The 21189-nt window shown below is 52.4% G+C and overlaps 1 protein-coding gene across 2 annotated transcripts in view; it reads left to right on the top strand.

Annotated features, from left to right (window-relative positions):
- DYSF (dysferlin) overlaps positions 1-21189 on the top strand; it is a 191918-nt gene that overhangs the window by 8606 nt on the left and 162123 nt on the right. The window contains exons 1-3 of one of the 2 annotated variants that reach the window (XM_054990483.1): positions 1821-1926; positions 11209-11264; positions 12811-12902. In XM_054990483.1, coding sequence (XP_054846458.1) covers positions 1833-1926; positions 11209-11264; positions 12811-12902 — 242 coding nt within the window. In that variant the 5' untranslated portion in view covers positions 1821-1832. Of the gene's footprint in view, positions 1-1820; positions 1927-11208; positions 11265-12810; positions 12903-21189 lie in introns of those variants that run through there. The other variant, XM_054990484.1, reaches the window with a different exon arrangement.

Raw genomic sequence — 21189 nt, 5'->3', positions numbered from 1 at the left:
ACTTGAGCTGTGGTTTCGGGCACGGCTGGAAACTCAAACAAGGTGAGCCCTGGCCGCAGGGATTTGCAGCCCTGTGCTCGATTCCGCGAACATCCCCCCCGCCCCCCCCATGGACACACTCAGAATGTGAGAGAACCTGCCACACGAGGGGAAGGCAGAGCGCGCTCGCAAAAGAAGAGAATGCATTTACTTACTTAACTCCTATCCCCTTTTCTCCCCTTTGGGGACCCAAAGCAGCTTCCATCCTTCTCCCCTCCTCCATTTCATCCTCACAACAACCCTGTGAGGAAGGTTAGGATGAGGGTGTGTGAGTGGCCCAAGACCCCCGGTGGGCTTCTGTGGCTGTATGGGGAATTGAACTTGGATCACCCAGATCCTAGTCTGGCCCTCTAGCCATGACACCACACTGGCTGTCTTGCAAAATAAATAATAACAGCAACATCAGGGGCATCCAGAAAACCACGGGGAAGAGACAGGCCAGACGTTTGTAAAAATCACAAGGGTGGGGTGTGTGTATAGGGGGGTATTTATCCACTTCCTATGAAAATTGCAGACTGGAGAGTCAGAGAAACTGATTGGCTGCAGATAACAAACAGTATTTTATTATGCAACACAGAATCATAGAGTTGGAAGGGGCCATACAGACCATCTAGTCCAACCCCCTGCCCAGTGCAGGATGAGCCTAAAGCATCTCTGACAAGTATTCATCCAGCCTCTTCTTGAAAACTGCCAGTGAAGGGGAGCTCACCACCTCCCTAGGCAGCTGATTCCACTTTTGAACTACTCTGACCTTGAAAAAGTTCTTCCTAATATCCTAATATCCAGTATAACACAATTTATGGAACTCTGCAACCAGATACTGCAAAACATATGTTTAAGTTTCAGGTGGGTAGCCCTATTGGTCTGCAATAGAACAGCCGGATTTGAATCCGGTAGCACCTTAGAGACCAACAAGATTTTCAGGGTGTAAGCTTTCGAGAGTCAAAGCTCCCTTCTTCAGAAACAGATACAGCTTATAGCCTGACAATCCTGTTGGTCTTTAGGTGCAACTGGACTCAAATCTCGGGTCTCTATGGCCTGGAGTCAGTTGCTATTCCGGGAGACCCGGAGGTTGGCAACCCTGCCGGAACCCGCCATGTCTAGAGGCCCTGATGCGCCTGAACTAGCAGGGCGCGCCTGCACCTGCTCGGAGGGTCCTGCGCCAGGGGGAAGTTTGCTTTGCCGGCTGGCGACTGGCAGGGGGCTGCTGAGGACCCCCCCCCCGCTAAAGTGCCCCTGAAAAAGGCCGCGCGCTGCAATTCTGCACCGGCGGAAACGGGCGCGGCGCGACCAAGAAGCCTTCCTCTGCTGGAGGGGCGGCGAAGCTGCTCCGAGGGGCCTTGGGGCGCCCCCTCTCCTCCCCCCTTTGCCTTCGCAAGCGGGGCTCTGCCTCTCCGGCCCCGGCCCCGGCCCCCACCTCCCCCTGCCCCCCGCCCTTGCCCTTCCTGCCGTTGGCTTGCGCGCTCCTCGGGGCAGGGGACAGGCGCGAAAGCAGCCCCAGGAGCCCCTGCCGCCAAAGAGCGCAGCTCGATCCCCACAACAGCCCTGCGAGGGAGGCCGGGGCGCCTCTGCGCGCTGGGGTCTGCCCACTGCGCCGCGCTGCCTCCTTTCGGGCCAGCCGCGAGGCCGGGGCGCCCCCTGGCGGCGCGGCGCGGCGGCGGCGGCCCCTGGCGGCCCCGGCCCGGTCCTGATGCTGCGTCCGGAGGCGGCTCGGGGCGGGGACGGCGCGGCTGGGCTCGGCTGCGCTCGGCCGGGCGGCGCCGGACTGCCCTGCCCGGAGCCCGGCGGGAGCCATGCTGCGCTGCCTGCTCCAGCGCGCCTGCAGCCTGCCCGCCTTGGAGAAGGGCGACAAGCAGAGCGACCCGGTGGCCAGCCTGACCTTCCGAGGTGAGGAGTCGGGTGGTCCCCGGGGGGAGGGGGGGGGCGGCAGCCTTCGGGGTCCTCCTGCCCCCCTGCGGCTTCCCGGCCCGGGAGATGCCCGCCGGTGCCACCGCCCCCATGGCGTGCCCCCCCCCCCAGCCACCATCCCGTTTGGGGACCTGTTTCCCCTCTGCTCCCAGGAGCCATGCCCGTGCCCAGGGACTCATAGAAGGGTGCCGGGGGCGGGGGCTTCGCTGGGACCCCGGTGCCCGAGCAACAGGTGTGGGCAGGCGGGTGGGTTACATCGCTAAGGCGCAAGATAGGAAAAGAACCGCTTGTTTGCGTGTGGACAAGCTCACCCTTGGGAGATCTTTCTTCTTTCTCTCCGTCCTTTCTGCTAGGGCTGTATTACTCATAAGGCTGACCAGGCTGAAGCCCAGGGGCCCCGCAGGGACTAGGGGCCCATCAAGTTTTTTTGCTGAGGCGCCCCCCCCACATAAATTACGATTAATTGATTCTCTTATACAACCTCTATTAATAAGATCGTTAACTGCTTCCTTATTGAAGTGAAACAAATGGTCTCTTATATTCCACAAATTATATATTTTTAATAAATAATAAAAATGGTGTTCACTTCAAAATATTACAGTATTGAACAATTATACCCCTAAAATGTGCTTTCTTGAAACGTTCGACATGCGCAATGAAAGCATTTTAAAAATTGTGAATAGAATTCTTCAGAAGACCTTGAAAATGGATATAGGGCCACGTACCAAAATAGTAAAGAGTCCAGTAGCACCTTTAAGACTAACCAACTTTATTGTAGCATAAGCTTTCCAGAGCCGCAGGTCTCATTGTCAGATACATCATCTTAAAGGTGCTACTGGATTCTTTACTATTTTGCAACTACAGACTAACACGGCTAACTCCTCTGGATCTTGGGCTACGTATTGAGGTCTAGTACCTACCGTACCAGGGTCAGGCTGTCAGCTGTTAGTGGGGTGAAAGATTGAAGTGCCGGAGGGGCCCCGAAATACCTGAAAGCCCAGGGGCCTGGCCAGGGGTTAATACAGCCCTGCTTTCTGCCTGCCTTTTTGGCTCCCTTGCCTCCCCCCCCCCGTGCTGGTCATGATCTTCGTCCCAAAGGGGCCGCCCCCCCAAGAGGCAGCAGAGTCCCAAGTGAAGTGCTGTGAAGGCGCTTGGATTTCTGCGTTTCAGCAATGCCGGTTCTTCATTTGCCTGGGTGTGGGTTGGCCACGAGGGCAAGATTCCTCAAGTTGGTCAACTTCCTGTCCCTTTCTAAACTCCCCCCGCCCCCCAGTTCAACCCCAGTGAAGGTGTGAAGGTTCTCACGTGCAAGTCTCCACGGCCACGTGCCGTGGATTGGGGCACACACCACACACTGGTGTTAGAAGAGGAATCCACCGGGGACATTTCTGTTGCTTCCTCCCGCCATACCCAGGATCTACCAAACCAACAGCCCCCCTTGCAGATCAGGTTGGGGGAAGGGGGGTCCGCTGCCCCTGCTTCTCCTCCCTGGAGCCCCTACTGCTCACCCTCCTGCCTGAGAATCACAGCATTAACTCCGCTCTCTCCCCAGGCATAATGCCCCCTCTGCCTGCCAGCCGGCCACGCCGACTCCCTCTCCGTCCCATTTCCGCACAGCCTCGCTTTGTCTGTGCCTCTTTTAGCACCAGACTGTCTATTCCCTTCTTTGTGTTTCGGCCCCCTCCCCCCTGCCATATAAGCCTCTGGGCAGGGCCTACTTCCCTTCCGTGAATTTGTCGCGGCACCTGGCACGCTCCTGGCGCTAAATAATGGGAACGTCCCTTGAAAATTGGAGCTGCTTTTGCTTTTACCAGAGTGCTTGGCGATTAAGAGATATTCCCCCTTGACATGGCAGCGGTTTGTTCCAGTAAACCCATCAAGGATGGAAATGGAACAGAGGCCAAGCAGCCAACGTGCCCATTTTGAAAGTAAAATATCCAAATATCATAATAGTTTTGTATAGAACTATGGCCTCATTTGGAATACTGTGCACAGTTCTGGTCACTGCCTCTCAAAGAGGACACTGCAGAGCTGGCGAAAGCGCAGAAGAGGGCAACCAAGATGATTTAAGAGGTTGGAGCAACTTTCTTAGGAGGAAAGGCTAAAGAATCTGGGATTTCTCAGTCTGGAAAAGAGGCAGCTAAGGAGGGACATGACAGCGGGGCTCTAAAGTTATGAATGGGGGTGGAGAAAGCAGAGCGAGACAAGAACTTTTTCTCCCTCTTCCAAAGTACTATAAATTAGAGCAGGGGTGGGCAATTGTTTTGGCTCAGGGGCCACTTTGTGGGAGCGGAGGTTAGCGGAGGGTTGCACCTTTTAAAATGATTGCATTCATTAGTTAACTTTGCATTTCAGAAAAGGTATAAATTGTATCATAAAAATCAATAAATATAAATTAAATAAAATAGTGGTAGTTTTATTCAATTTATTTATTGTGCTAATTTCATATCGCGCACGGGAAGGAAATCTCGGTTCAAGGTGGATTTTTCTGACTGTCTTGGCGGGCCACAAAAAACTCTGTAGCGGGCCGCATGTGGCCCGCGGGCCACAATTTGCCCACCCCTGAATTAGAGGCAAGCAATGAAAACCCGAAATGTTTCTTTACTCAATGAGGGTAGTTTTAGGTGGGTAGCCGTATCGGTCAGCAGTAGAACAGCAGGATTGGAGTCCAGTGGCACCTAAGAGACCCCCAAGATTGTCGGGGTATAAACTTTTAAGTTGGAGCTCCCTTCTTGGTCTGTCTGAAGGAGGGAGCTCTGACTCTCTCAAAAGCTGACACCCTGAAAATCTTGTGGGCCTCCAAGGTGGACTCCATTCCTGCTGCTTTACTCAATGAATAATTATATTGTGGAATTTAATGCCAGTGGTCGTAGTGTTGTCCACAAGCGGAGGTGGGACGAAAGGGAGATTTTATGGATTCGTGGAGCAGAGGTCCACCAGTGGCCACTAGCCGTGGGGACTGAAGGCAGCGTCCATATACGGAGGCAGCAGAGCTCCGAATCCCGGTGCCAGGAGGCCACATGAGGGTAGGCTTCTGTGCCCTGTGTTGGCCCTGTTGGCGACTGGTTGGCTGCTGTGTGAAGCAGGGTGCTGGACTGGATGGAGCCGTGGTCCTCTCGTCTTGGCCCTTACTTTAGTGATTACACTGCAAAGCAAACCCCGGTGAAGCTCTGACAAATGTAATCGCCGCATCGAGTGTGATCTTGCTCTTGGGAACTTCTTCCTCATGCGCAAACTGTGTGTCATTTCCCCTGGCCTTAATTTGGAATTGGCGTGGTGTTTGTGAACTTTTTAAAAAGAGTGACCTGGAAAATGTTCATCAGATTTCTGAGAATTCCCGGCCCATCAGAGGCACACAAAGGAATCGATGGACGTAGATTCTGGACAGAGAAAAGCAAGCGCCTTTTCACACAATGAACTTGTGGCTTTCACCGGGGAAGGAAGTGCTGAACTAGATGGACTCCCTTTATTCTGACCCAGTAGGGCTCTTCTGATGACCCTGTGTGCCCACTGGCCAGGCATCCGAAGGAGGCAAGACACAGAGAAGAGTTTCTCTGGCAAGGTTGGGTGCTCTGGTGGGTTCATTATTGGTGGAGACGCTTGATTGCCAAGACGTGGTGTGCTGGAAACCACCACTGCAGACTGGAGGCATCTTGGGTCATGTGTGACTGTACCCTGTGTGCTCCTTCCCTTGAGGAGGTATTTGCTGCTTCAGTTTCCCAGGCCCTTAACCCTCTGTCTGTTGTCTTCCTGCACCAACCAGCCAGAGCCAGGGTCAAGGCTTCCTTAGCCAAGAATCTTCTCTAAATCCTTATACCAACTGAAAAATATCCCTCAAATTTGGAGGAGAGAAAGCTCTCGAAGCAACCTAGAGCAGGTCTTTTGAACTGGAAAGGTGGTGTATAAACAGATGAAATAAACACACCAACAAGCTCTCCTTGTGAGGTGACCTATCTCCTACAGACTGTCAAGAGCAATGTCTCTCTTGTTGAATCTCTTTAGTGCTGCAAAATGTTGTAAAGATGCCATAAGGTATACTGCTGGAGCAATAAGACCCATCAGGCAAAGCCTTAGGACTGGAGAAGTCTTAGAGGCCATCTGGTTGAACCCCCTGTTCGCTGCAGAGATCCAAACCTAGAACTTGAGAGGTGGCAGTCCAGACTTTTCTTGAGGACCTCTGGCAAGGCAGGACCCACCCACTCCAAAGCCATTGATTCTGTTGTCAAACTGCTCTCACTACTCGGGATTCTCTTTTAATGGTCAGCCAAAATCTCCCCTCCTGGAGCTGCAGTCCATTAAATCTCGTTCTGTCCTCTGTAGCAACAGAAAACCTGTCCTCGCTCTCTTGCATATGACAGCCCTACAAGTACTTGAAGAGCATTGATGGCATGTCTTCTTGTCCCCTGGCTATAACATACCCTGTTTCTTCATCCTTTCCTTGGAGGGTTTGCTTTCTGCCCCCCTCCCCAGCCTCTTTTGAACCAGTACCAATTTGTCAGGGTTATACATTGAGAAGACTGAAACAAAGAGACGGCGGCATTTGTAATGCAAATGAGAATTCTGACCAAGGCCAGTCTTTTCCTCAGTGGTGATCTTCAGGCAGAGGCTGGAGGACCGTTCATTGTGAATGCTTTAGCTGCGGGTTGCCTAGATGACCTGAAAGACTCCTCCCAACTCTGTGACTTTGCAGGGTCTTTGCCAGTTTCATCATAAACCACTTGAAGTGGGAACTCTCTTAAACCTCATGTGTGGACCCCCTCTCACTTCCTGGAAGGCCGGGTCTCCTGGGGGATCCTGCTCCTTTGCTCCCCTTGCGTTGTTTGCTTTATGCGCTGGCCAAGGCTAGAGGGACACTAGAGAATGCAGCGTTCCCAGATGTGACCTGGGAGTTCTTCACCTGGCCAAGATTTCTCTCGGTGACTGATTTCATTCCTGAGGATTACTGGTGAGCTGTAACATGCAAGCCCGTCTTTGCAAGACTGGGAACTGAGACGTGAGGGATTTTGAAGGCGGGGAACAGACGTGCGTCTAACCTGTGGTGCAGTTCGGGAAAGGAAAAATGTATTTCTGAGCAACACACTCTCCTGGAGATGAAAACAGAGATAGCTGTATGTCACTTGGAGCACTCTTATTCCCATGCACGCAGCAAGAAACGATAGTTTTAGGTGGGCAGCCGTGTTGTCCTGCAGATTTTCAGGGTGTAAGCTTTTAAGAGTCAGAGTTTGAGGCAGGGAGCTGACGTTTGAAAGCGTACGCCTGGAAAGTCTTGCTGCTCTCTAAGGTGCCCTTGGACTCTAAATCTTGCCGCAAAAGAAGGGAATCTTGCAGCATTGTAGAGGTGCTTTTGTGGACTCCCACAAAATTCATCTTACGATCAATCCGTTGGTGTTTTTGGTGCTAGAAGACTCCTTTTTGTGTTCGCTGCAATGGACTACCCTGCTGGAATCTGGTGCTCGAGGCTGAAACTGGTTCCCAGGGTTTGAGTCTCAGACCAAGAATTGCCCCTGTTGCTGCCCCCCCCCGCACCCGCCCTGCTTGCTGTGTGTTGCATTCATGACTCTCTGCAAGAGCCCATCCAGCACACATTTAAATGCAGAGAGGTTTTAGGATCTTTCTCTTATCGAAACCAGAGAGAGCAGGCAGCAAACTGAAGGATGGAAGCAATTCGGTGGTGGAAAGTGTCATCTAGTCACAGCGGACTTATGGCGGCCCCTGCTGGGGTTTTCAAGGCAAGAGACTAACAGAGGTGGTTTGCCATTGCTTGCCACTGCAATGCAACCGTGGTCTTCCTTGGAGGTCTCCCATCCAATTACTAACCAAGGCCGACCCTGCTTAGCTTCCAAGATCTGACAAGATTGGGGTTTGCCTGGGCAATCCAGGTTAGGGCCGCAGCAGTCTACTCAAGCAAAATTTTACCTACACGTCCCCCAGGTTGCTCCAAGATGCAAAATCAGAATATTGATTTAGTTGGAACAGACACGCCCCGAGCAGTGATTCCCCTCGATAAACAGGGACCACAGAAGCCTTTAGGTTTGCTGTATAGCAAGAAGAAGGTAACACGAATGTGTGCATCTGTCTGTCAGGGGTGTGCGCTGATCTTAGCCTTAATGCAAATTAACACCTTTGGGTCACTCCCTCGTGCCCACGGTTAGGGGTCTTAAAATGTAGTTCCAGGATCATTTCAGTGCTCATTCTTTGATCTGACGAGGACTGATCCTGTCAACAAGGTAGCCTTCTGTATGGCAAACTCCCCCCTCCCCAATACCTGCCACGTGAGCTTTTAATTTCACTATCCTGCCTATATAATTTTGCTTTCGGGTTGAGTTTCAACATCAGGCCATGCGTACACATGAGGGAATCAGCATGTGTGAACGAGGAAAGGCCTCCTCTACTTATTCACGTCATTTGTATTTTCAATCTGCCTTTTTTGCACTCGAAAATGCCTTAGCAACAATACAAGGTTAAAAAAAAATCCGGCCATTTGAATGCAAACGGTTACAGTACCCAATAACCATTTAAAATATCTCATAGTAGTAAAAACCCTGCAAGTCCAAAGGCTCATGGCCCAGAGCGGAGCAGTTGGCATGCGGGCCGTCCATGTCTGCACCAGCCTGCTGCGTATCTTCTTTACCTTGATGACGGCGGCAGAAGTCCTTGCCACTGGAAGAGCAACAAATTTGCTCCTACGCTTTGCTATAAACAGTTAGATTCAACTTCCTTTGAAAACGTTTTGGGTAAAAATGTATCTAGCCAGTCTCTTCTTCTTCCATTTCAAGGCTGCTGTTTGGGCTGATATTCCTGTGCTGTGTCTTTTGGATTCCAGCAATTCCTTGTGCGTGTGTGTGTGTGTAGATTCTGTGAGTCTCCTGGGAAATGGATGCTGAGTGACCATATATAGTAACTTTGTGCTTGGCCTGGGGCTGAGTAAGGAAGAGGCAGGCAGTGCTGCCGTTTGCCAGACAGGGCCTTGCTGGAGACCTTTCGCTTTTGAGGCCCTCCTATTGTTTGATGCCCGAGGGCTCCTCTGGTTCCCTTTTCCACTCTGTGACTAACCCTGTCCTGCCCAGAGAGCGGCTCTTGCCGTTGCCGGGATTCTCTCCTGCTGGAGTTCAGCGAGTTCCAGTCCCTTCCGTCAAGAGTGGCCAGACATGAAATATCTGAATGGGGTGGGGGGGAGGCTGCTGGGCGCATCTCTTGCCTTCCATGGGGGGGGGGGGGTTCGTCCCTGGATATAAGTGTCTTAAATTGCACACAACTACCATGAGTGAGCTCAACCCTGCCTGTTTGGGACTGCTGGTATTTCTGGCTTGCTTGATTCTGGCTTTTCTTGTATTTTGCAATTAAAGGGTGGTTTTATAGTTGTCTAGAGATCTGAAAGTAGACTTGGTTTGGGGGGGCCTAAATCAGGAAGCAGATGGTCTGGATCATCTGAACAGGGTCTCCTGCAGGTGCCACCTTGCCCGTGGGCAAATCAACAGCAGCCCATACATGGTGCAGCTTTCTCTGTGGTGGCCCCTGCCCTGTGGAACGACCTGCCTGAGGAGGTCAGGAGAGCCCCCACCCTCCCGGCTTTCCACAAATGATGCAAAACCGAATGATTGTTGTTGTTGTATTATAGGGAGGGGCTCTCAGATACTTTGCTAATGAGTTAAAGACCATAGACTTCACCACTAGGTTGCCATATGCCATATGGACTGAAAAATTCCTGGGGATTTGGGGTGTGGGTGGAGTCTGGAGAAGGCAAGGTTTAGGAAGGAAGGGACCTTAGCGGGGTATAATGCCATAGAGTCCACCCTCCAAAGCAGCCATTTTCTCCAGGCCAACTGTTCTCTGTTACCTGGAGATTACTTATAATTCTGGGAGATCTCCAGCCTCCACCTGGAGGCTGGCAACCTAACTTATGTCTAATGTCAGTCCTAGAATTGCTTCTGCTCTCTTTCAGCATTTCTTCAACTCTGTATTGGATTCTTACTCATTTGTAAAATCGTCTTCATTTACCCCGTGGCATTGTTTATGGGAATGTCCTTGAAACCGACTGTACCAGTCTCACGCTGTGTGATCTGAAGGCGGACTATGAATGACATCAATAAATACAAATAAATAATTCCTCCCAGCTGCTGCGCAAAGGGGGGTGCTGGAAGGTGGTCGGGATCTCCTCCGCATGGTTGTCCTCTCTTCATTCTGGACCTCCAAGGCTATCGTCTTCTGCAGTGATTGGTTGCTGGAGTGGGTGAGAAGCACCCTGCCCTTCTCTGCACCCCCAGGCTTCGCTCTAGCCCAGGGGTGGGCAATTGTTTTGGCTCGGGGGCCACTTTGTGGGGAGCAGAGGTTAGCGGAGGGCCGCACCTTTTAAAATGATTGCATTCATTAGTTAACTTTGCATTTCAGAAAAGGTATAAATTGTATCATAAAAATCAATAAATATAAATTAAGTAAAATAGTGGTCGTTTTATTCGATTTATTTATTGTGCTAATTTCATATCATCTGTAGCTGCAAGCACATTTAATTTTAGAATTGGTTTAATGAGACAAATGTAGGAATGAAGGAAATGAAGGAAATCTCGGTTCAAGGCAGATTTTTCTGACTGTCTTGGCGGGCCACAAACAACTCTGTAGCGGGTCGCATGTGGCCCGCGGGCCGCAATTTGCCCACCCCTGCTCTAGCCTCTTCCTCTGTCTTGTGTTCCTTCCGAAAGGCCTGGCCTGACCTTAGAACAGCCATTTGGGTCTGGGGTTGCCGAGTCCCAGCAGCATCTGCAACCTGGAGGCTTGTGAGTTGGAGCCTGTGATGTCGCAGGGCAGGGCCTGGGGAAGCCACGTTGAATGCTCGTGGTGCTGTCTCCACATACCCCTGGGAAGTTCGCTGCTTGTTATCTGTGAATGTGGGTAGTCAGAGTCCTGCAGCTTGGAAGAGAGGGCTATTTACTACCCACACAACTGTAGCTGAGGCGTGGGGGCCAAATGGCTGCCGCCCGGTCTCTAGTCATGCATAGAAGAAGTCTGCAGAGGAGCAAGTGGGGTATGACCTTGGGGTTGTTGTGACCTGACCACCTTACCTGGAACTCCGGATGAGATGTGACGGGGGGGGGGCGGCTGAGTGGGATGGGAAGGCGTCTCTCTTCCCTTGTGAGAGGAATTGAGCTGCAGAGCCATAAAAATAAGCCCCGAGAGCAACCAAGACGGTACTGAAATGTTTATTCAAGCGACTGCCTTCATTGTGTCGCTTCCAGGACTTCCTGACCCTGCTGTGATCTTTTTCAGGGGTGAAGAAGAGAACCAAAGTGATCAAGAACAACATCAATCCAGTATGGAACGAGGTGAGCCGGCCACACCGTGTGCCTGAGGGGTGCTTTTGTTTGAGCCCCAATCTGCAAAGGTTAGCCCTGGGACCTGTCCCAGGCCTTGCAGAGTGAGAGCAATCATGCGTCTCGGGGCATGTGCAGAATGCCTCGATCTCGCTGAACAGCAGCCTCTTCCTACGCATGTCCAGCTTCTAGGGAGCTTCCGGGGAGACAGAGACCTGGGCGCAGGGAGGTGTAAAGAAAGAACCCAGCCCTGCTGAGGAGAGGGGCTGCTGGCCCAGACAGATGGAGCAGGTGCAGCTCTGGCCGCGGGCCCAGAAGGACACGGAAGCTGCTGGGGCTGGGCGTTTAAGAACTGCAGCGAAAGGAGCGTTTGGGGATTTGGGATCGCAGCGGAGCCCGTGAAGCTGCTCTTAAGGAGACCGAGAGGGGCTCCTAGAGGCTGGACTCCAGGGCCAATCCACGCCTCCCCCAGTTTGTCCCTTTTGAAAGGGGACCGTTGCCGGCTGAATTTCCTGTGAGTGTTTCAATAGATGGAAAGAGCTTCCCCCATTGACCTCTGTGCCTTTAGTGAAACAGTGAGCAGCGCACATGCGCGCTCCCTCCGAAGGTCCAGAGGAGGTAGCCGTGTTAGTCCGTAGTTGCAAAATAGTAGAGAGTCCAGTAGCACCTTTAAGACTCACCAACTTATTTGTAGCATAAGCTTTCCAGAACCGCAGCTCTTGATCGTTAGATGCATCTGACGAAGAGAGCTGTGGTTCTCGAAAGCCGTCGATGCATCTGACAAAGAGAGCTGTGGTTCTCGAAAGCCATCGATGCATCTGACGAAGGGAGCTGTGGTTCTCGAAAGCTTATGCTACAAATAAGTTGGTTAGTCTTAAAGGTGCTACTGGACTCTTTGCTATTTTGCTCCCTCCCTGCCAGGGCCCTTCTGTGGCCCACTTGACGTGGCCCCTGCCAAATGTGCAACTGGATGCTGGGAGGGGGGGCTGCTGGGACTGTGTGGCCCCAACTGTCGCCTGCATATTGTTGCCCGCGTGTGGCGTGTACGGGGGCTGTGCATGTGCAACCACAACAGTCACATGGAAGGGAGGGCAGAGCCCCCTCTGCCGAGCTGGAAGGTCTTGAGAAAGGGGCTCTTGGCTTTGTGCAGGTTGGGAAGGGGAAGGGTGGAAGAGGCAGGGAACAGGCCCCGGTCGGTTTTGTGGCAGTGTTTAGAGCCTTCCATTCTTACCAGGGAGGAGGGGATGGAGGTTCAGCGCCCTGCTCCAGGGAGAAGACGCTGTCTTAGCCCCCAGATGCCTCAGAGCGCAGATCGGGGCTATGTGAAGAATGCCAGAGACGAGATTCTGGGCACGGCCTGGTGTTAGGTGGGCAGCCGTGTTGGCCTGCAGGAGAACAGCAGGACTGGAGTGCGGCGGCCCCTTAGAGACCCACCAGATCTCCGGGGCGTGAGCTTCCGAGAGTCAGAGCACACGCGAGCCTGGCCTGAGCGCCTCCCTCTCCACGGGGCCAGCCACAGGACCTCTAACTCTGAACCCCCTTTCCTCCCTCCCCACAGGGCTTTGAATGGGACCTGAAAGGCCTCCCCTTAGACCAGAATGCGGAGCTCCACGTGGTTGTCAAAGACCATGAGACCATGGGGAGAAACAGGTAGGAAGCCTCTCTAGAGCCTCTCCGGCCTGCCGCCGACTCGTGCTGTGGCACTGTGGGGACTTGACTCCAGCGTGGCACACGGTAAACGCGGCTGCCAAATTCCTGCTTCCCGTTTGATTCACAACGGATCTGTTTGGCACACCCAGATGGCTCGACTGCCCAAGCAACGCAAGCCGTTTCTTCAAGCAGCTCCGTTCAGAGGGGGTGTCAGTGAAGCAGCCCGGGGTGCAAGGGGGAAGGGGAGACGGCAGGCCTGTGTCTGAGCTGAGGGCTGGCCTGCTCCTGGCCAGGTGGTGGCACGGGCAGGGGCTTCCAAGTTGCTGCCTCCTCAGCTGCCACCCACACCTGTCGCTGGCACCAACGGCCAGGCCTAAGCCCACCCGATTCCTAGAGCCGTGACTGCAGGGGCTTGGCTTGCCCCTGGCCTCCAGTGGCCCTCCAGGGCAGCAGCCCGCTAGGAAGCATCCCGGTATGTTAAAGGCCCGCCTGGTCCCACAGGAACCAAGGTGGCCTTCCTTTCTTTTCGGGTAAGGATGCGTTTGCCGTTGAGCAGATGTGAACTGGCTCACTGGCACAGAAGTAGCAACCAGCTCCCCGGCTGTATTGTCGAGATAATAACAACACTAACTTGTTCACCAGTCTGGGTGGGGCACTAATCTGTCTAGAAGAGTGGTATATAGGCATTGTTATTGTGTTATTGTTTTGTTAGTGTTATCATGATTGTTATTAACTGTTGAGACCTGTGGCTGTCAAGTTGTGCCTAGCACAACCCTGGCCGGAATGAACGGTGGCCGTTCTGGAAACTGAAAGGCAGTCCCCTGAGAGGGCAGGTGGCCCTCGCAGGCCCGTTTCCACGGCTGGTCCTCTGCCCCCAAATGTGACCTTTGCAGCGGAGCCTGGCGCATGCAAACCAGAAGGCGCCTACTCCTTGCCTGTGTGCGCGCACTTCAGGCATTCCTCATGAGCAGAGCCGGGAAATGCCTGTCGTTTCTGGTGCTCTACAAGTTGGTAGCGTTGGCAGCGGAGGAGGCGGCTGAAAGGGACCTTTATCCTGTTGAGAGACGGGGACACAATTCTAGGGAAGGGAGAGAAAGTCACTCGGATGGTGGCTGGCTCGAAGCGGCTGCTGCCTTCGGCGCAGAGCCTTGGTTGCGACTGACTGCCAAAGCTGCTGGTAGAGATCTCTTGGAGCAGACGCTTCTAGAGTTGCCAACTCTGGTTTGGGAAATTCCTGGAGCTTTGGGAGTGGAGCTCGGGGAGGGTGTAGAATCCTGGGAGATCTCCAGACCTCACCAGGCAGCCCCAGAGGCTTGGTTGGCATTGCTTGCCTTTTCATATCTGAGTGTCGCCACTGTGGCTGTCTAGATGTGGGTGACTCCTGCAGTAGGGCATCTCTGCTAACCAAATATCAGTGCAGAGCACGGCCTTCCACACATCACAGATGCATCCCAGGCCATTGTATCACAAGCTGGACTGTAACATGCACAAACCCACATGATCATAGATCCAGAGGAGTCAGCCGTGTTAGTCTGTAGTTGCAAGATAGTAGAGAGTCCAGTAGCACCTTTGAGACAAACCAACTTTATTGTAGCATAAGCTTTCGAGAGCCACAGCTCTCTCGTCAGATGCATCTGACGATGCATCTGACGAAGAGAGCTGTGGTTCTCGAAAGCTGATGATGCATCTGACAAAGAGAGCTGTGGTTCTCGAAAGATGATGATGCATCTGATGAAGAGAGCTGTGGTTCTCGAAAGCTGATGATGCATCTGACGAAGAGAGCTGTGGTTCTCGAAAGCTGACGATGCATCTGACGAAGAGAGCTGTGGTTCTCGAAAGCTGATGATGCATCTGACAAAGAGAGCTGTGGTTCTCGAAAGATGATGATGCATCTGATGAAGAGAGCTGTGGTTCTCGAAAGCTGATGATGCATCTGACGAAGAGAGCTGTGGTTCTCGAAAGCTGACGGTGCATCTGACGAAGAGAGCTGTGGTTCTCGAAAACTTATGCTACAATAAAGTTGGTTAGTCTTAAAGGTGCTACTGGACTCTTTACTGTTTTGCAAACCCAGACTGGCATGGGCTCTCCAGGGTCTCAGGCGGAGCTCCTTCACATCACCTCCTCCTTTCAGCTGGAGATTCCAGGGACTGAATCTGGGACCTTCTTCGTGCCAGCAGAGGCTCTTCCACTGAGCCGCAGCCCCTCCTCTCAGCTGGTTGGAAGGCCCCGGATGCAGCACCTGGATGAAATCTGATGGGAGCCCTTTGGAGCCCTTTGCAGACAGCCCGGACGCTCACAATGGAAGGGGGGGCTATAACTGTAGTACACAAATGGGAGTAGCCCCCTCCTAGCAACTTGCCGATTGCGCCCAGGGGTCTGCAGGGTTCCTTGGGACTTCAGTGTGTGAGGCCAAGACCTGCTGGAGGGGGCACTGAGGGCAATCCAAGATGAGCACCTCAGAATTCTCCATGCCATCGAAAGGGATCACCCCCCACCTCCAGCTATGTATTTGCATTCACTGTGGGATTCTTGTGATGCCTGACATTTGGTTGTGAACATGGAGTGGTGTGTCTCGCCGCATGCCAGTCTGGCTCCCTGGGGGAAGGACGAGGACTTAAACGGGGCAAGAGAAGAAGTGAGGTCCCTGCTGTGGAGACCCTTCCTGGCCGCTGGCGGGAGCAGCCCTGGCCTTTCCTGGCTCTCCGACAACCTGTGTAGGCCGCTTTGAGCTGCCAGATAAAATAGGATGCAAACACAAGAAGTGAGTCAAGCAGGCTGATAGTTGCCTAAGTGGGCCCAGGAAAAAGGCTGTTGCCAATTTGTAGAGTTGCCAACCTTCAGGCAGTGGCTGGAGATCTCCCAGAATTACAGCTGATCTCTGGGCAGATCAATTCCCCTGGAGAAAATGGCTGTTTTGGGATGTGAACTCTATGGCATTATACCCAACTGAGGTCCTTCCCTTCCCCAAACCACACCCTCCCCTGGCTCCACCCCCCAAATCTCCGGGAATTTCCTAACCCTACCAATTTGGTGCCTTTTACTGGAAACCATTTGGGTTGCAGAGGAGAAACGCCCCCCCTCCTGTTCCCTGGAACTAGGGATCAAAAGCAAACAAAAGCGGCAGCCCCGTCATCCAAACCAAGGTACAGGGTGGAGCAACCACAACCCGGGCTAGAGAGCGACAGCAATGCCAAAGAAACCGTTTCTCAATCCTTGCAGTTGCAAAATAAATATGAATGTAAAGCGACACAGTGCGTATATTAATAAATACCAGTAATTCATAGATCAAGTTATCTATACTCTTCATACAAACTTGTACAATGAAGATAAATACAAAAACCAGATCATTCCATAAATATTCATATATCGTGGCCGCTCTGATCGATGGCTCTCCGTTTGAAGTGTGTAGAAACTACAGTGACTGTATGATGAGAATAACCCTTGGACCTGTACATCAGTGTGCTTGAAGAAGTTTCTAATGAAATGCGTGGTTTAAATTGCCAGTCCACCGTTGGGCAGGGACCCGGAGATCAGCAGTTGCGCTCCCGGAGCCAGGGCCGGTGCGCCCATTGAGGCCAGGTAGGCAGTGGCCTCAGGCGCGGGGTACCGGAGGGAGCGCCAGAGGAGGCGTTGGGTGCGGGAGCGCGCACCACAAAGCAGCAGCCTCCTATACCTCCCGTCCCGCGCCGCTGCCGCCGCCAGCACAAGCCCCCGGCCGGGCGCAGCCGCTGCGGGCAGGCATCTGTGGCGGCACAGGCAACCAAGCGCGTGAGCTCGGAGGCCGCCCACTGCAGTGATCGGGCCGTCGGCGGTGTGCGCGCTCCCGTGATGACATCACGCGCGACGTCATCACGCAGCCTGGTGCGCACGCACTTGTGCGCGTGGGGGGGCACCCAACCGGCCAGCCACGAGCACGGCAAACCCTTGCACCGCCCCTGCCCAGAGCATAAGGTCCTGCTTGGGAAGAAAACCTTTGTGTTATTTCAGGTTTTTCGTCACCGGAGACACGTTGTGTTTAATCACCCATGCTAGGAACACAGACTTTCTGTGTTCCTCCTAAATGCACCCAAAAGGAGAAAATATCTGTGAGTCGAATCACATGTTACGAATTACACGAGACCGAGCGAGTGTCAGGAGTCCTGTCTTACCCCAAATGCCCGTGTCCAGCATTCTATCGATGAGCACGTGTTCTGGTCCAGGCACGCATTCAAAATTTTCTGCTCCAGTGTAGTCGCGACGGCGCGTGTACGCGGTCACGATCAGTAAGTTGGCAATGCAGAGCGTCCTTATTTCCTATATTTTCCGATTCCTATCTGTGCAAAGTGGAGATGCATGATGGGATATCTTGGAGGTACGCGGAGAAACCCCATGCCACCACGAACACGGGTTCGCTGGAGGTCCTGCAGTCCTGGCACGTGTAGTTGAAAAGAACATTGGAACACGTGAAAGTATGTTTTCGTGTCATTCGCGTGTAATCCGTATCGTGTGGTCCAACTCTGTGTTAGTTGGGATTTACCTCACAGAGACCAGCTTCGGTTCACCTACCTTAGCCGGAAGGACAGACCCTCACAATCCCTTCGTGGCATATCTGGAAAAAGAAAAAGAAAAAAATAATACTAATTACATGGCTGGACACTTTCCTTTTTTGCAGAACGGCTGTTGCCTTTTTATATGGCTTTGTGAAATATTTATGGAATGATCTGGTTTTTGTATTTATCTTCATTGTACAAGTTTGTATGAAGAGTGTAGATAACTTGATCTATGAATTACTGGTATTTATAATATACGCATTGTGTCGCTTTACATTCGTATTTATTTTGCAACTGCAAGGATTGAGAAACGATTTCTTTGGCATTGCTGTCGCTCTCTAGCCCGGGTTGTGGTTGCTCCACCCTGTACCTTGGAACTGGGGGTCAGGCATCATTTCTCTGGGCCCAGCACAGACTTGTAACCACCCTCTCTCTTGTATACGTGATCCTATTCTCCAGTATATGTTTAGGATTCATGAAACAAACATTTGTTTTATTTTAACAACAACAGCACCAGGAACAACAACAACAGTCCAGTAGCACCTTTAAGACTAACCAACTTTATTGTAGCATGAGCTTTCAAGAGCCGCAGCTCTCTTCGTCAGATGCATCTGACGAAGAGAGCTGTGGCTCTCGAAAGCCTATGCTACAATAAAGTTGCATCTGATTAAGAGAGCTGTGGTTCTCAAAAGCTTATGCTACAATAAAGTTGCATCTGATGAAGAGAGCTGTGCCTCTCAAAAGCTTATGCTACAATAAAGTTGATTAGTCTTAAAGGTGCTAACTCCTCTGGATCTATCAACAACAACAGTGTACTTATATATCATTCTTCTAGCTGATGAGTGTCCCACTTAGAGAGGTGAACAAAGTTAGTGTTATCATGTTCTCCACAATACAGCTGGGGCTGAGAGAAGTGGCTGACCCAAGGCCAGCTGCCAAGCTTGTGGCAGGAGTGGGAGTGAGAGCCAGTTTGGTGTAGTGGTTAAGAGCAGCAGGACTCTAATCTGGAGAGCCTGGTCTGATTCCCCACTCACCTGCTTGAAGCCAGCTGGGTGACTTTGGGCCAGTCACAGCTCTCACAGAGCTCTCTCAGCCCCACCCACCTCGCAGGGTGTTTGTTGTGGGGATAATTATAACATACTTTGTAAACCGCTCTGAGTGGGCGCTAAGTTGTCCTGAAGGGCAGTATATAAATTGAATGTAGTCATTATGGGATTCAAACCAGCAGAGTGCTGATTCGCAGCCCAAGCACTTAACCACTATAAGAGTGCTGCCCTGGACTGGTGACTCTGAGCCCTGGGAAGGCATACCTGTCTTCCCCTCACACACACCACCTTGGTTGTGAGTCCTGGTCTTGGGACTTGGATTGGGGATCTATCCTAGTGAACTGCCTGGGCTTGTGAGTAGAAAGGTGCCTTCCATGGGCAAAATAGTAGAGTCCAGTGGCAGCTTTCAGACTAACCAACTTTATTGTAGCATAAGCTTTCGAGAACCACAGCTCTCTTTGTCTGATGTATCTGACGCATCTGACAAAGAGAGTTGTGGTTCTCGAAAGCTTATGCTACAATAAATTTGGTTAGTCTGAAAGGTGCTACTGGACTCTTTACTGTTTTGCGACTACAGACTAACACAGCTAACAGGGCTCTATTTCATGGGCAAAAGTGGTTCTTGACTGGCTCTATCCCTCTTGGTGCTAACGGAGGAGTGATTTGCAAGGCAGAATTGGAGTGGGGGCGGGAAAGCTCCACATTCCTCCCACCCAGCGGGGCTTATTTCTTATCCTTGAGCTGACTGAGGGAAGGCCAGGAGGTAGGGTTGCCAGCCTCCAGGTGGGGCCTGGAGATCTGGAATTGCAACTGATCCTCAGGCTACAGAGATCCATGCCTTTAGAGGAAATGGCTGCTTGGAGTGTGGAATTATACCCCACTGATGTCCCTGCACTCCCCAAACTTCCCAGGTTCCACCCCCAAATCTCTAGGGCTTTCCCAACCCAGAGCTGGCAACCGTACCAGGAGAGGCTGTGGCGGAAACTTGGTGACCGAGAAAGGGTTCAGCATCGTCCCATACTGACTCTTGCCTGCAATGGCCCTCACCCCACAGTAGCCACCCCACCACTGTTTGCTTCTGGGGTACAGATGGAAGTAAAGTTTTGCAGCAGAAATGAGGAAGCACCTTGTGATTGGCAGGTACGGTTGCCAGGTGTCCAGCTTTCCACTGGACAGTCCGTTTTTTTGTTATACTGTCCAGTGGAAACAGAGTAGAAAAACCCGGACACCTGTCTGCTGGGCTGGTGGGCTGGCCTGGCCTGGTGCGGGCCGGGGGAGAGGCCTGCCTACTTGCCCACCCGCCGGACGTCCTGTGTGCCTGGGGAGTGACCGGCCAGCCAGCCCTTTTGGCCTCTTGTGCACCAGCAATGACATCACTCCCGAAGTGACGTCATCACGCTAGGGCCGGGACGGCGTGCACGCTACATGTGCGCGCAGAAGAATAAAAGAAGGAACGAACTGGCAGGACCCCGTCCAGTTTTTCGGGAGGGAAGCCGTCCGTCAATCGTCTTGGCAGGAAGGAGGAAGCCCCTGAGCTGGCCCTGCTGTATTTAAAGAGCTGGAGCTTGGCCAGTTAGTGCTGCAGACATGGCAGCCCTGGGTGGGAGGACCCTGGACTTGAGCATGCCTTTGCCCAGCCCCGGCATAGCCCTGACAGTTGGGACTCCGAGCTAGAAGGACGGAGAGGAGCCCCAGAGGGCGGCACCAGGCTTTGGGGCCACCTTGCTGCACAGCCCGCCTCTGGCTCATGCACGGCTCTTCCGAATTTCACACTCTCCCGCTGGTCCCGTTTCCTGCTTTTCCTGGTTTCCTGAGGCTCCCATGCTGAGCCGCGGAATCGGAGGGTGTCGGCTGTAGGATGTGCGCCACGGGCTGCTTCCTCTCTGGCACATGGCAAGCAGGGAAGATAAACCACATGAGCCAGCGTGGCTCGCTGAGCCTTGTGCGGCCCGTTGGATCGTGTGGTCCCAACAGGGGGGGTCCTTCTGTGACCAAATCTGCAAATGTCCAGAGTCTTCCCTGAAGTGAGCCATGCCGCAAACAGCCAGATGATGAGTATATTGTGCAAATCAAACAAGCTGATGCGCCGGTCACCACAACACCCAGGCCCGTGGATGTGGCGCACTTCCTTCTCCTAATATTGACAGGAGCGGAGCAGAAACTTCAGAGGTGGGCCTGGATTTGTCACAGAGGCAGCGTTCAACCAGATTCTGGTTTTTTTTTTCTGAATTTCAGTAGTATGTTCCCATTTTGCACTCCCTCCAGAAATGAAATCCCAGAGGGAGAATTCAGCAGTCCTTTCCTTCAGACAACCACTTCGAAATATTGATGTGAACTGATACGTTGCAGCCGGTGACTGACTGAATGACAGCCCTATTCGGGAGAATGGCAAGGACAGAACCTGGTTATAATTTTCAGCCCTTAGGATTCGAGACGGTCCTGGGATAGATTGAGATAATTTATTTGAATTATTTCTTTCTGTTCACCACCATATTGACAAAGGTGGATGATCCATTGAGCCTAATTGGCTAATTTTCTAATAAAATTCCAAAGCAGACTGCGGCAACAGGACTTTGCCCTGGATCTTATGACAGCGTTCAAGAAGAAAAGTTGCGTGTATCAGATGTGCCTGCCAAGGAATGTTTGGGACAGTTTGGGAAGATGGTGCTTGTCTTGCAAACACTGTTCCCTCAGGTCCCAGGAGCTTGAAAA

The sequence above is a fragment of the Eublepharis macularius genome, chromosome 10, assembly GCF_028583425.1.
Source record: "Eublepharis macularius isolate TG4126 chromosome 10, MPM_Emac_v1.0, whole genome shotgun sequence".
In the NCBI taxonomy this organism is placed as follows: Eukaryota; Metazoa; Chordata; class Lepidosauria; order Squamata; family Eublepharidae; genus Eublepharis; species Eublepharis macularius.
Note: the sequence above shows the minus strand (reverse complement) of the source record. Positions and strands in the feature narration are given on the sequence as shown.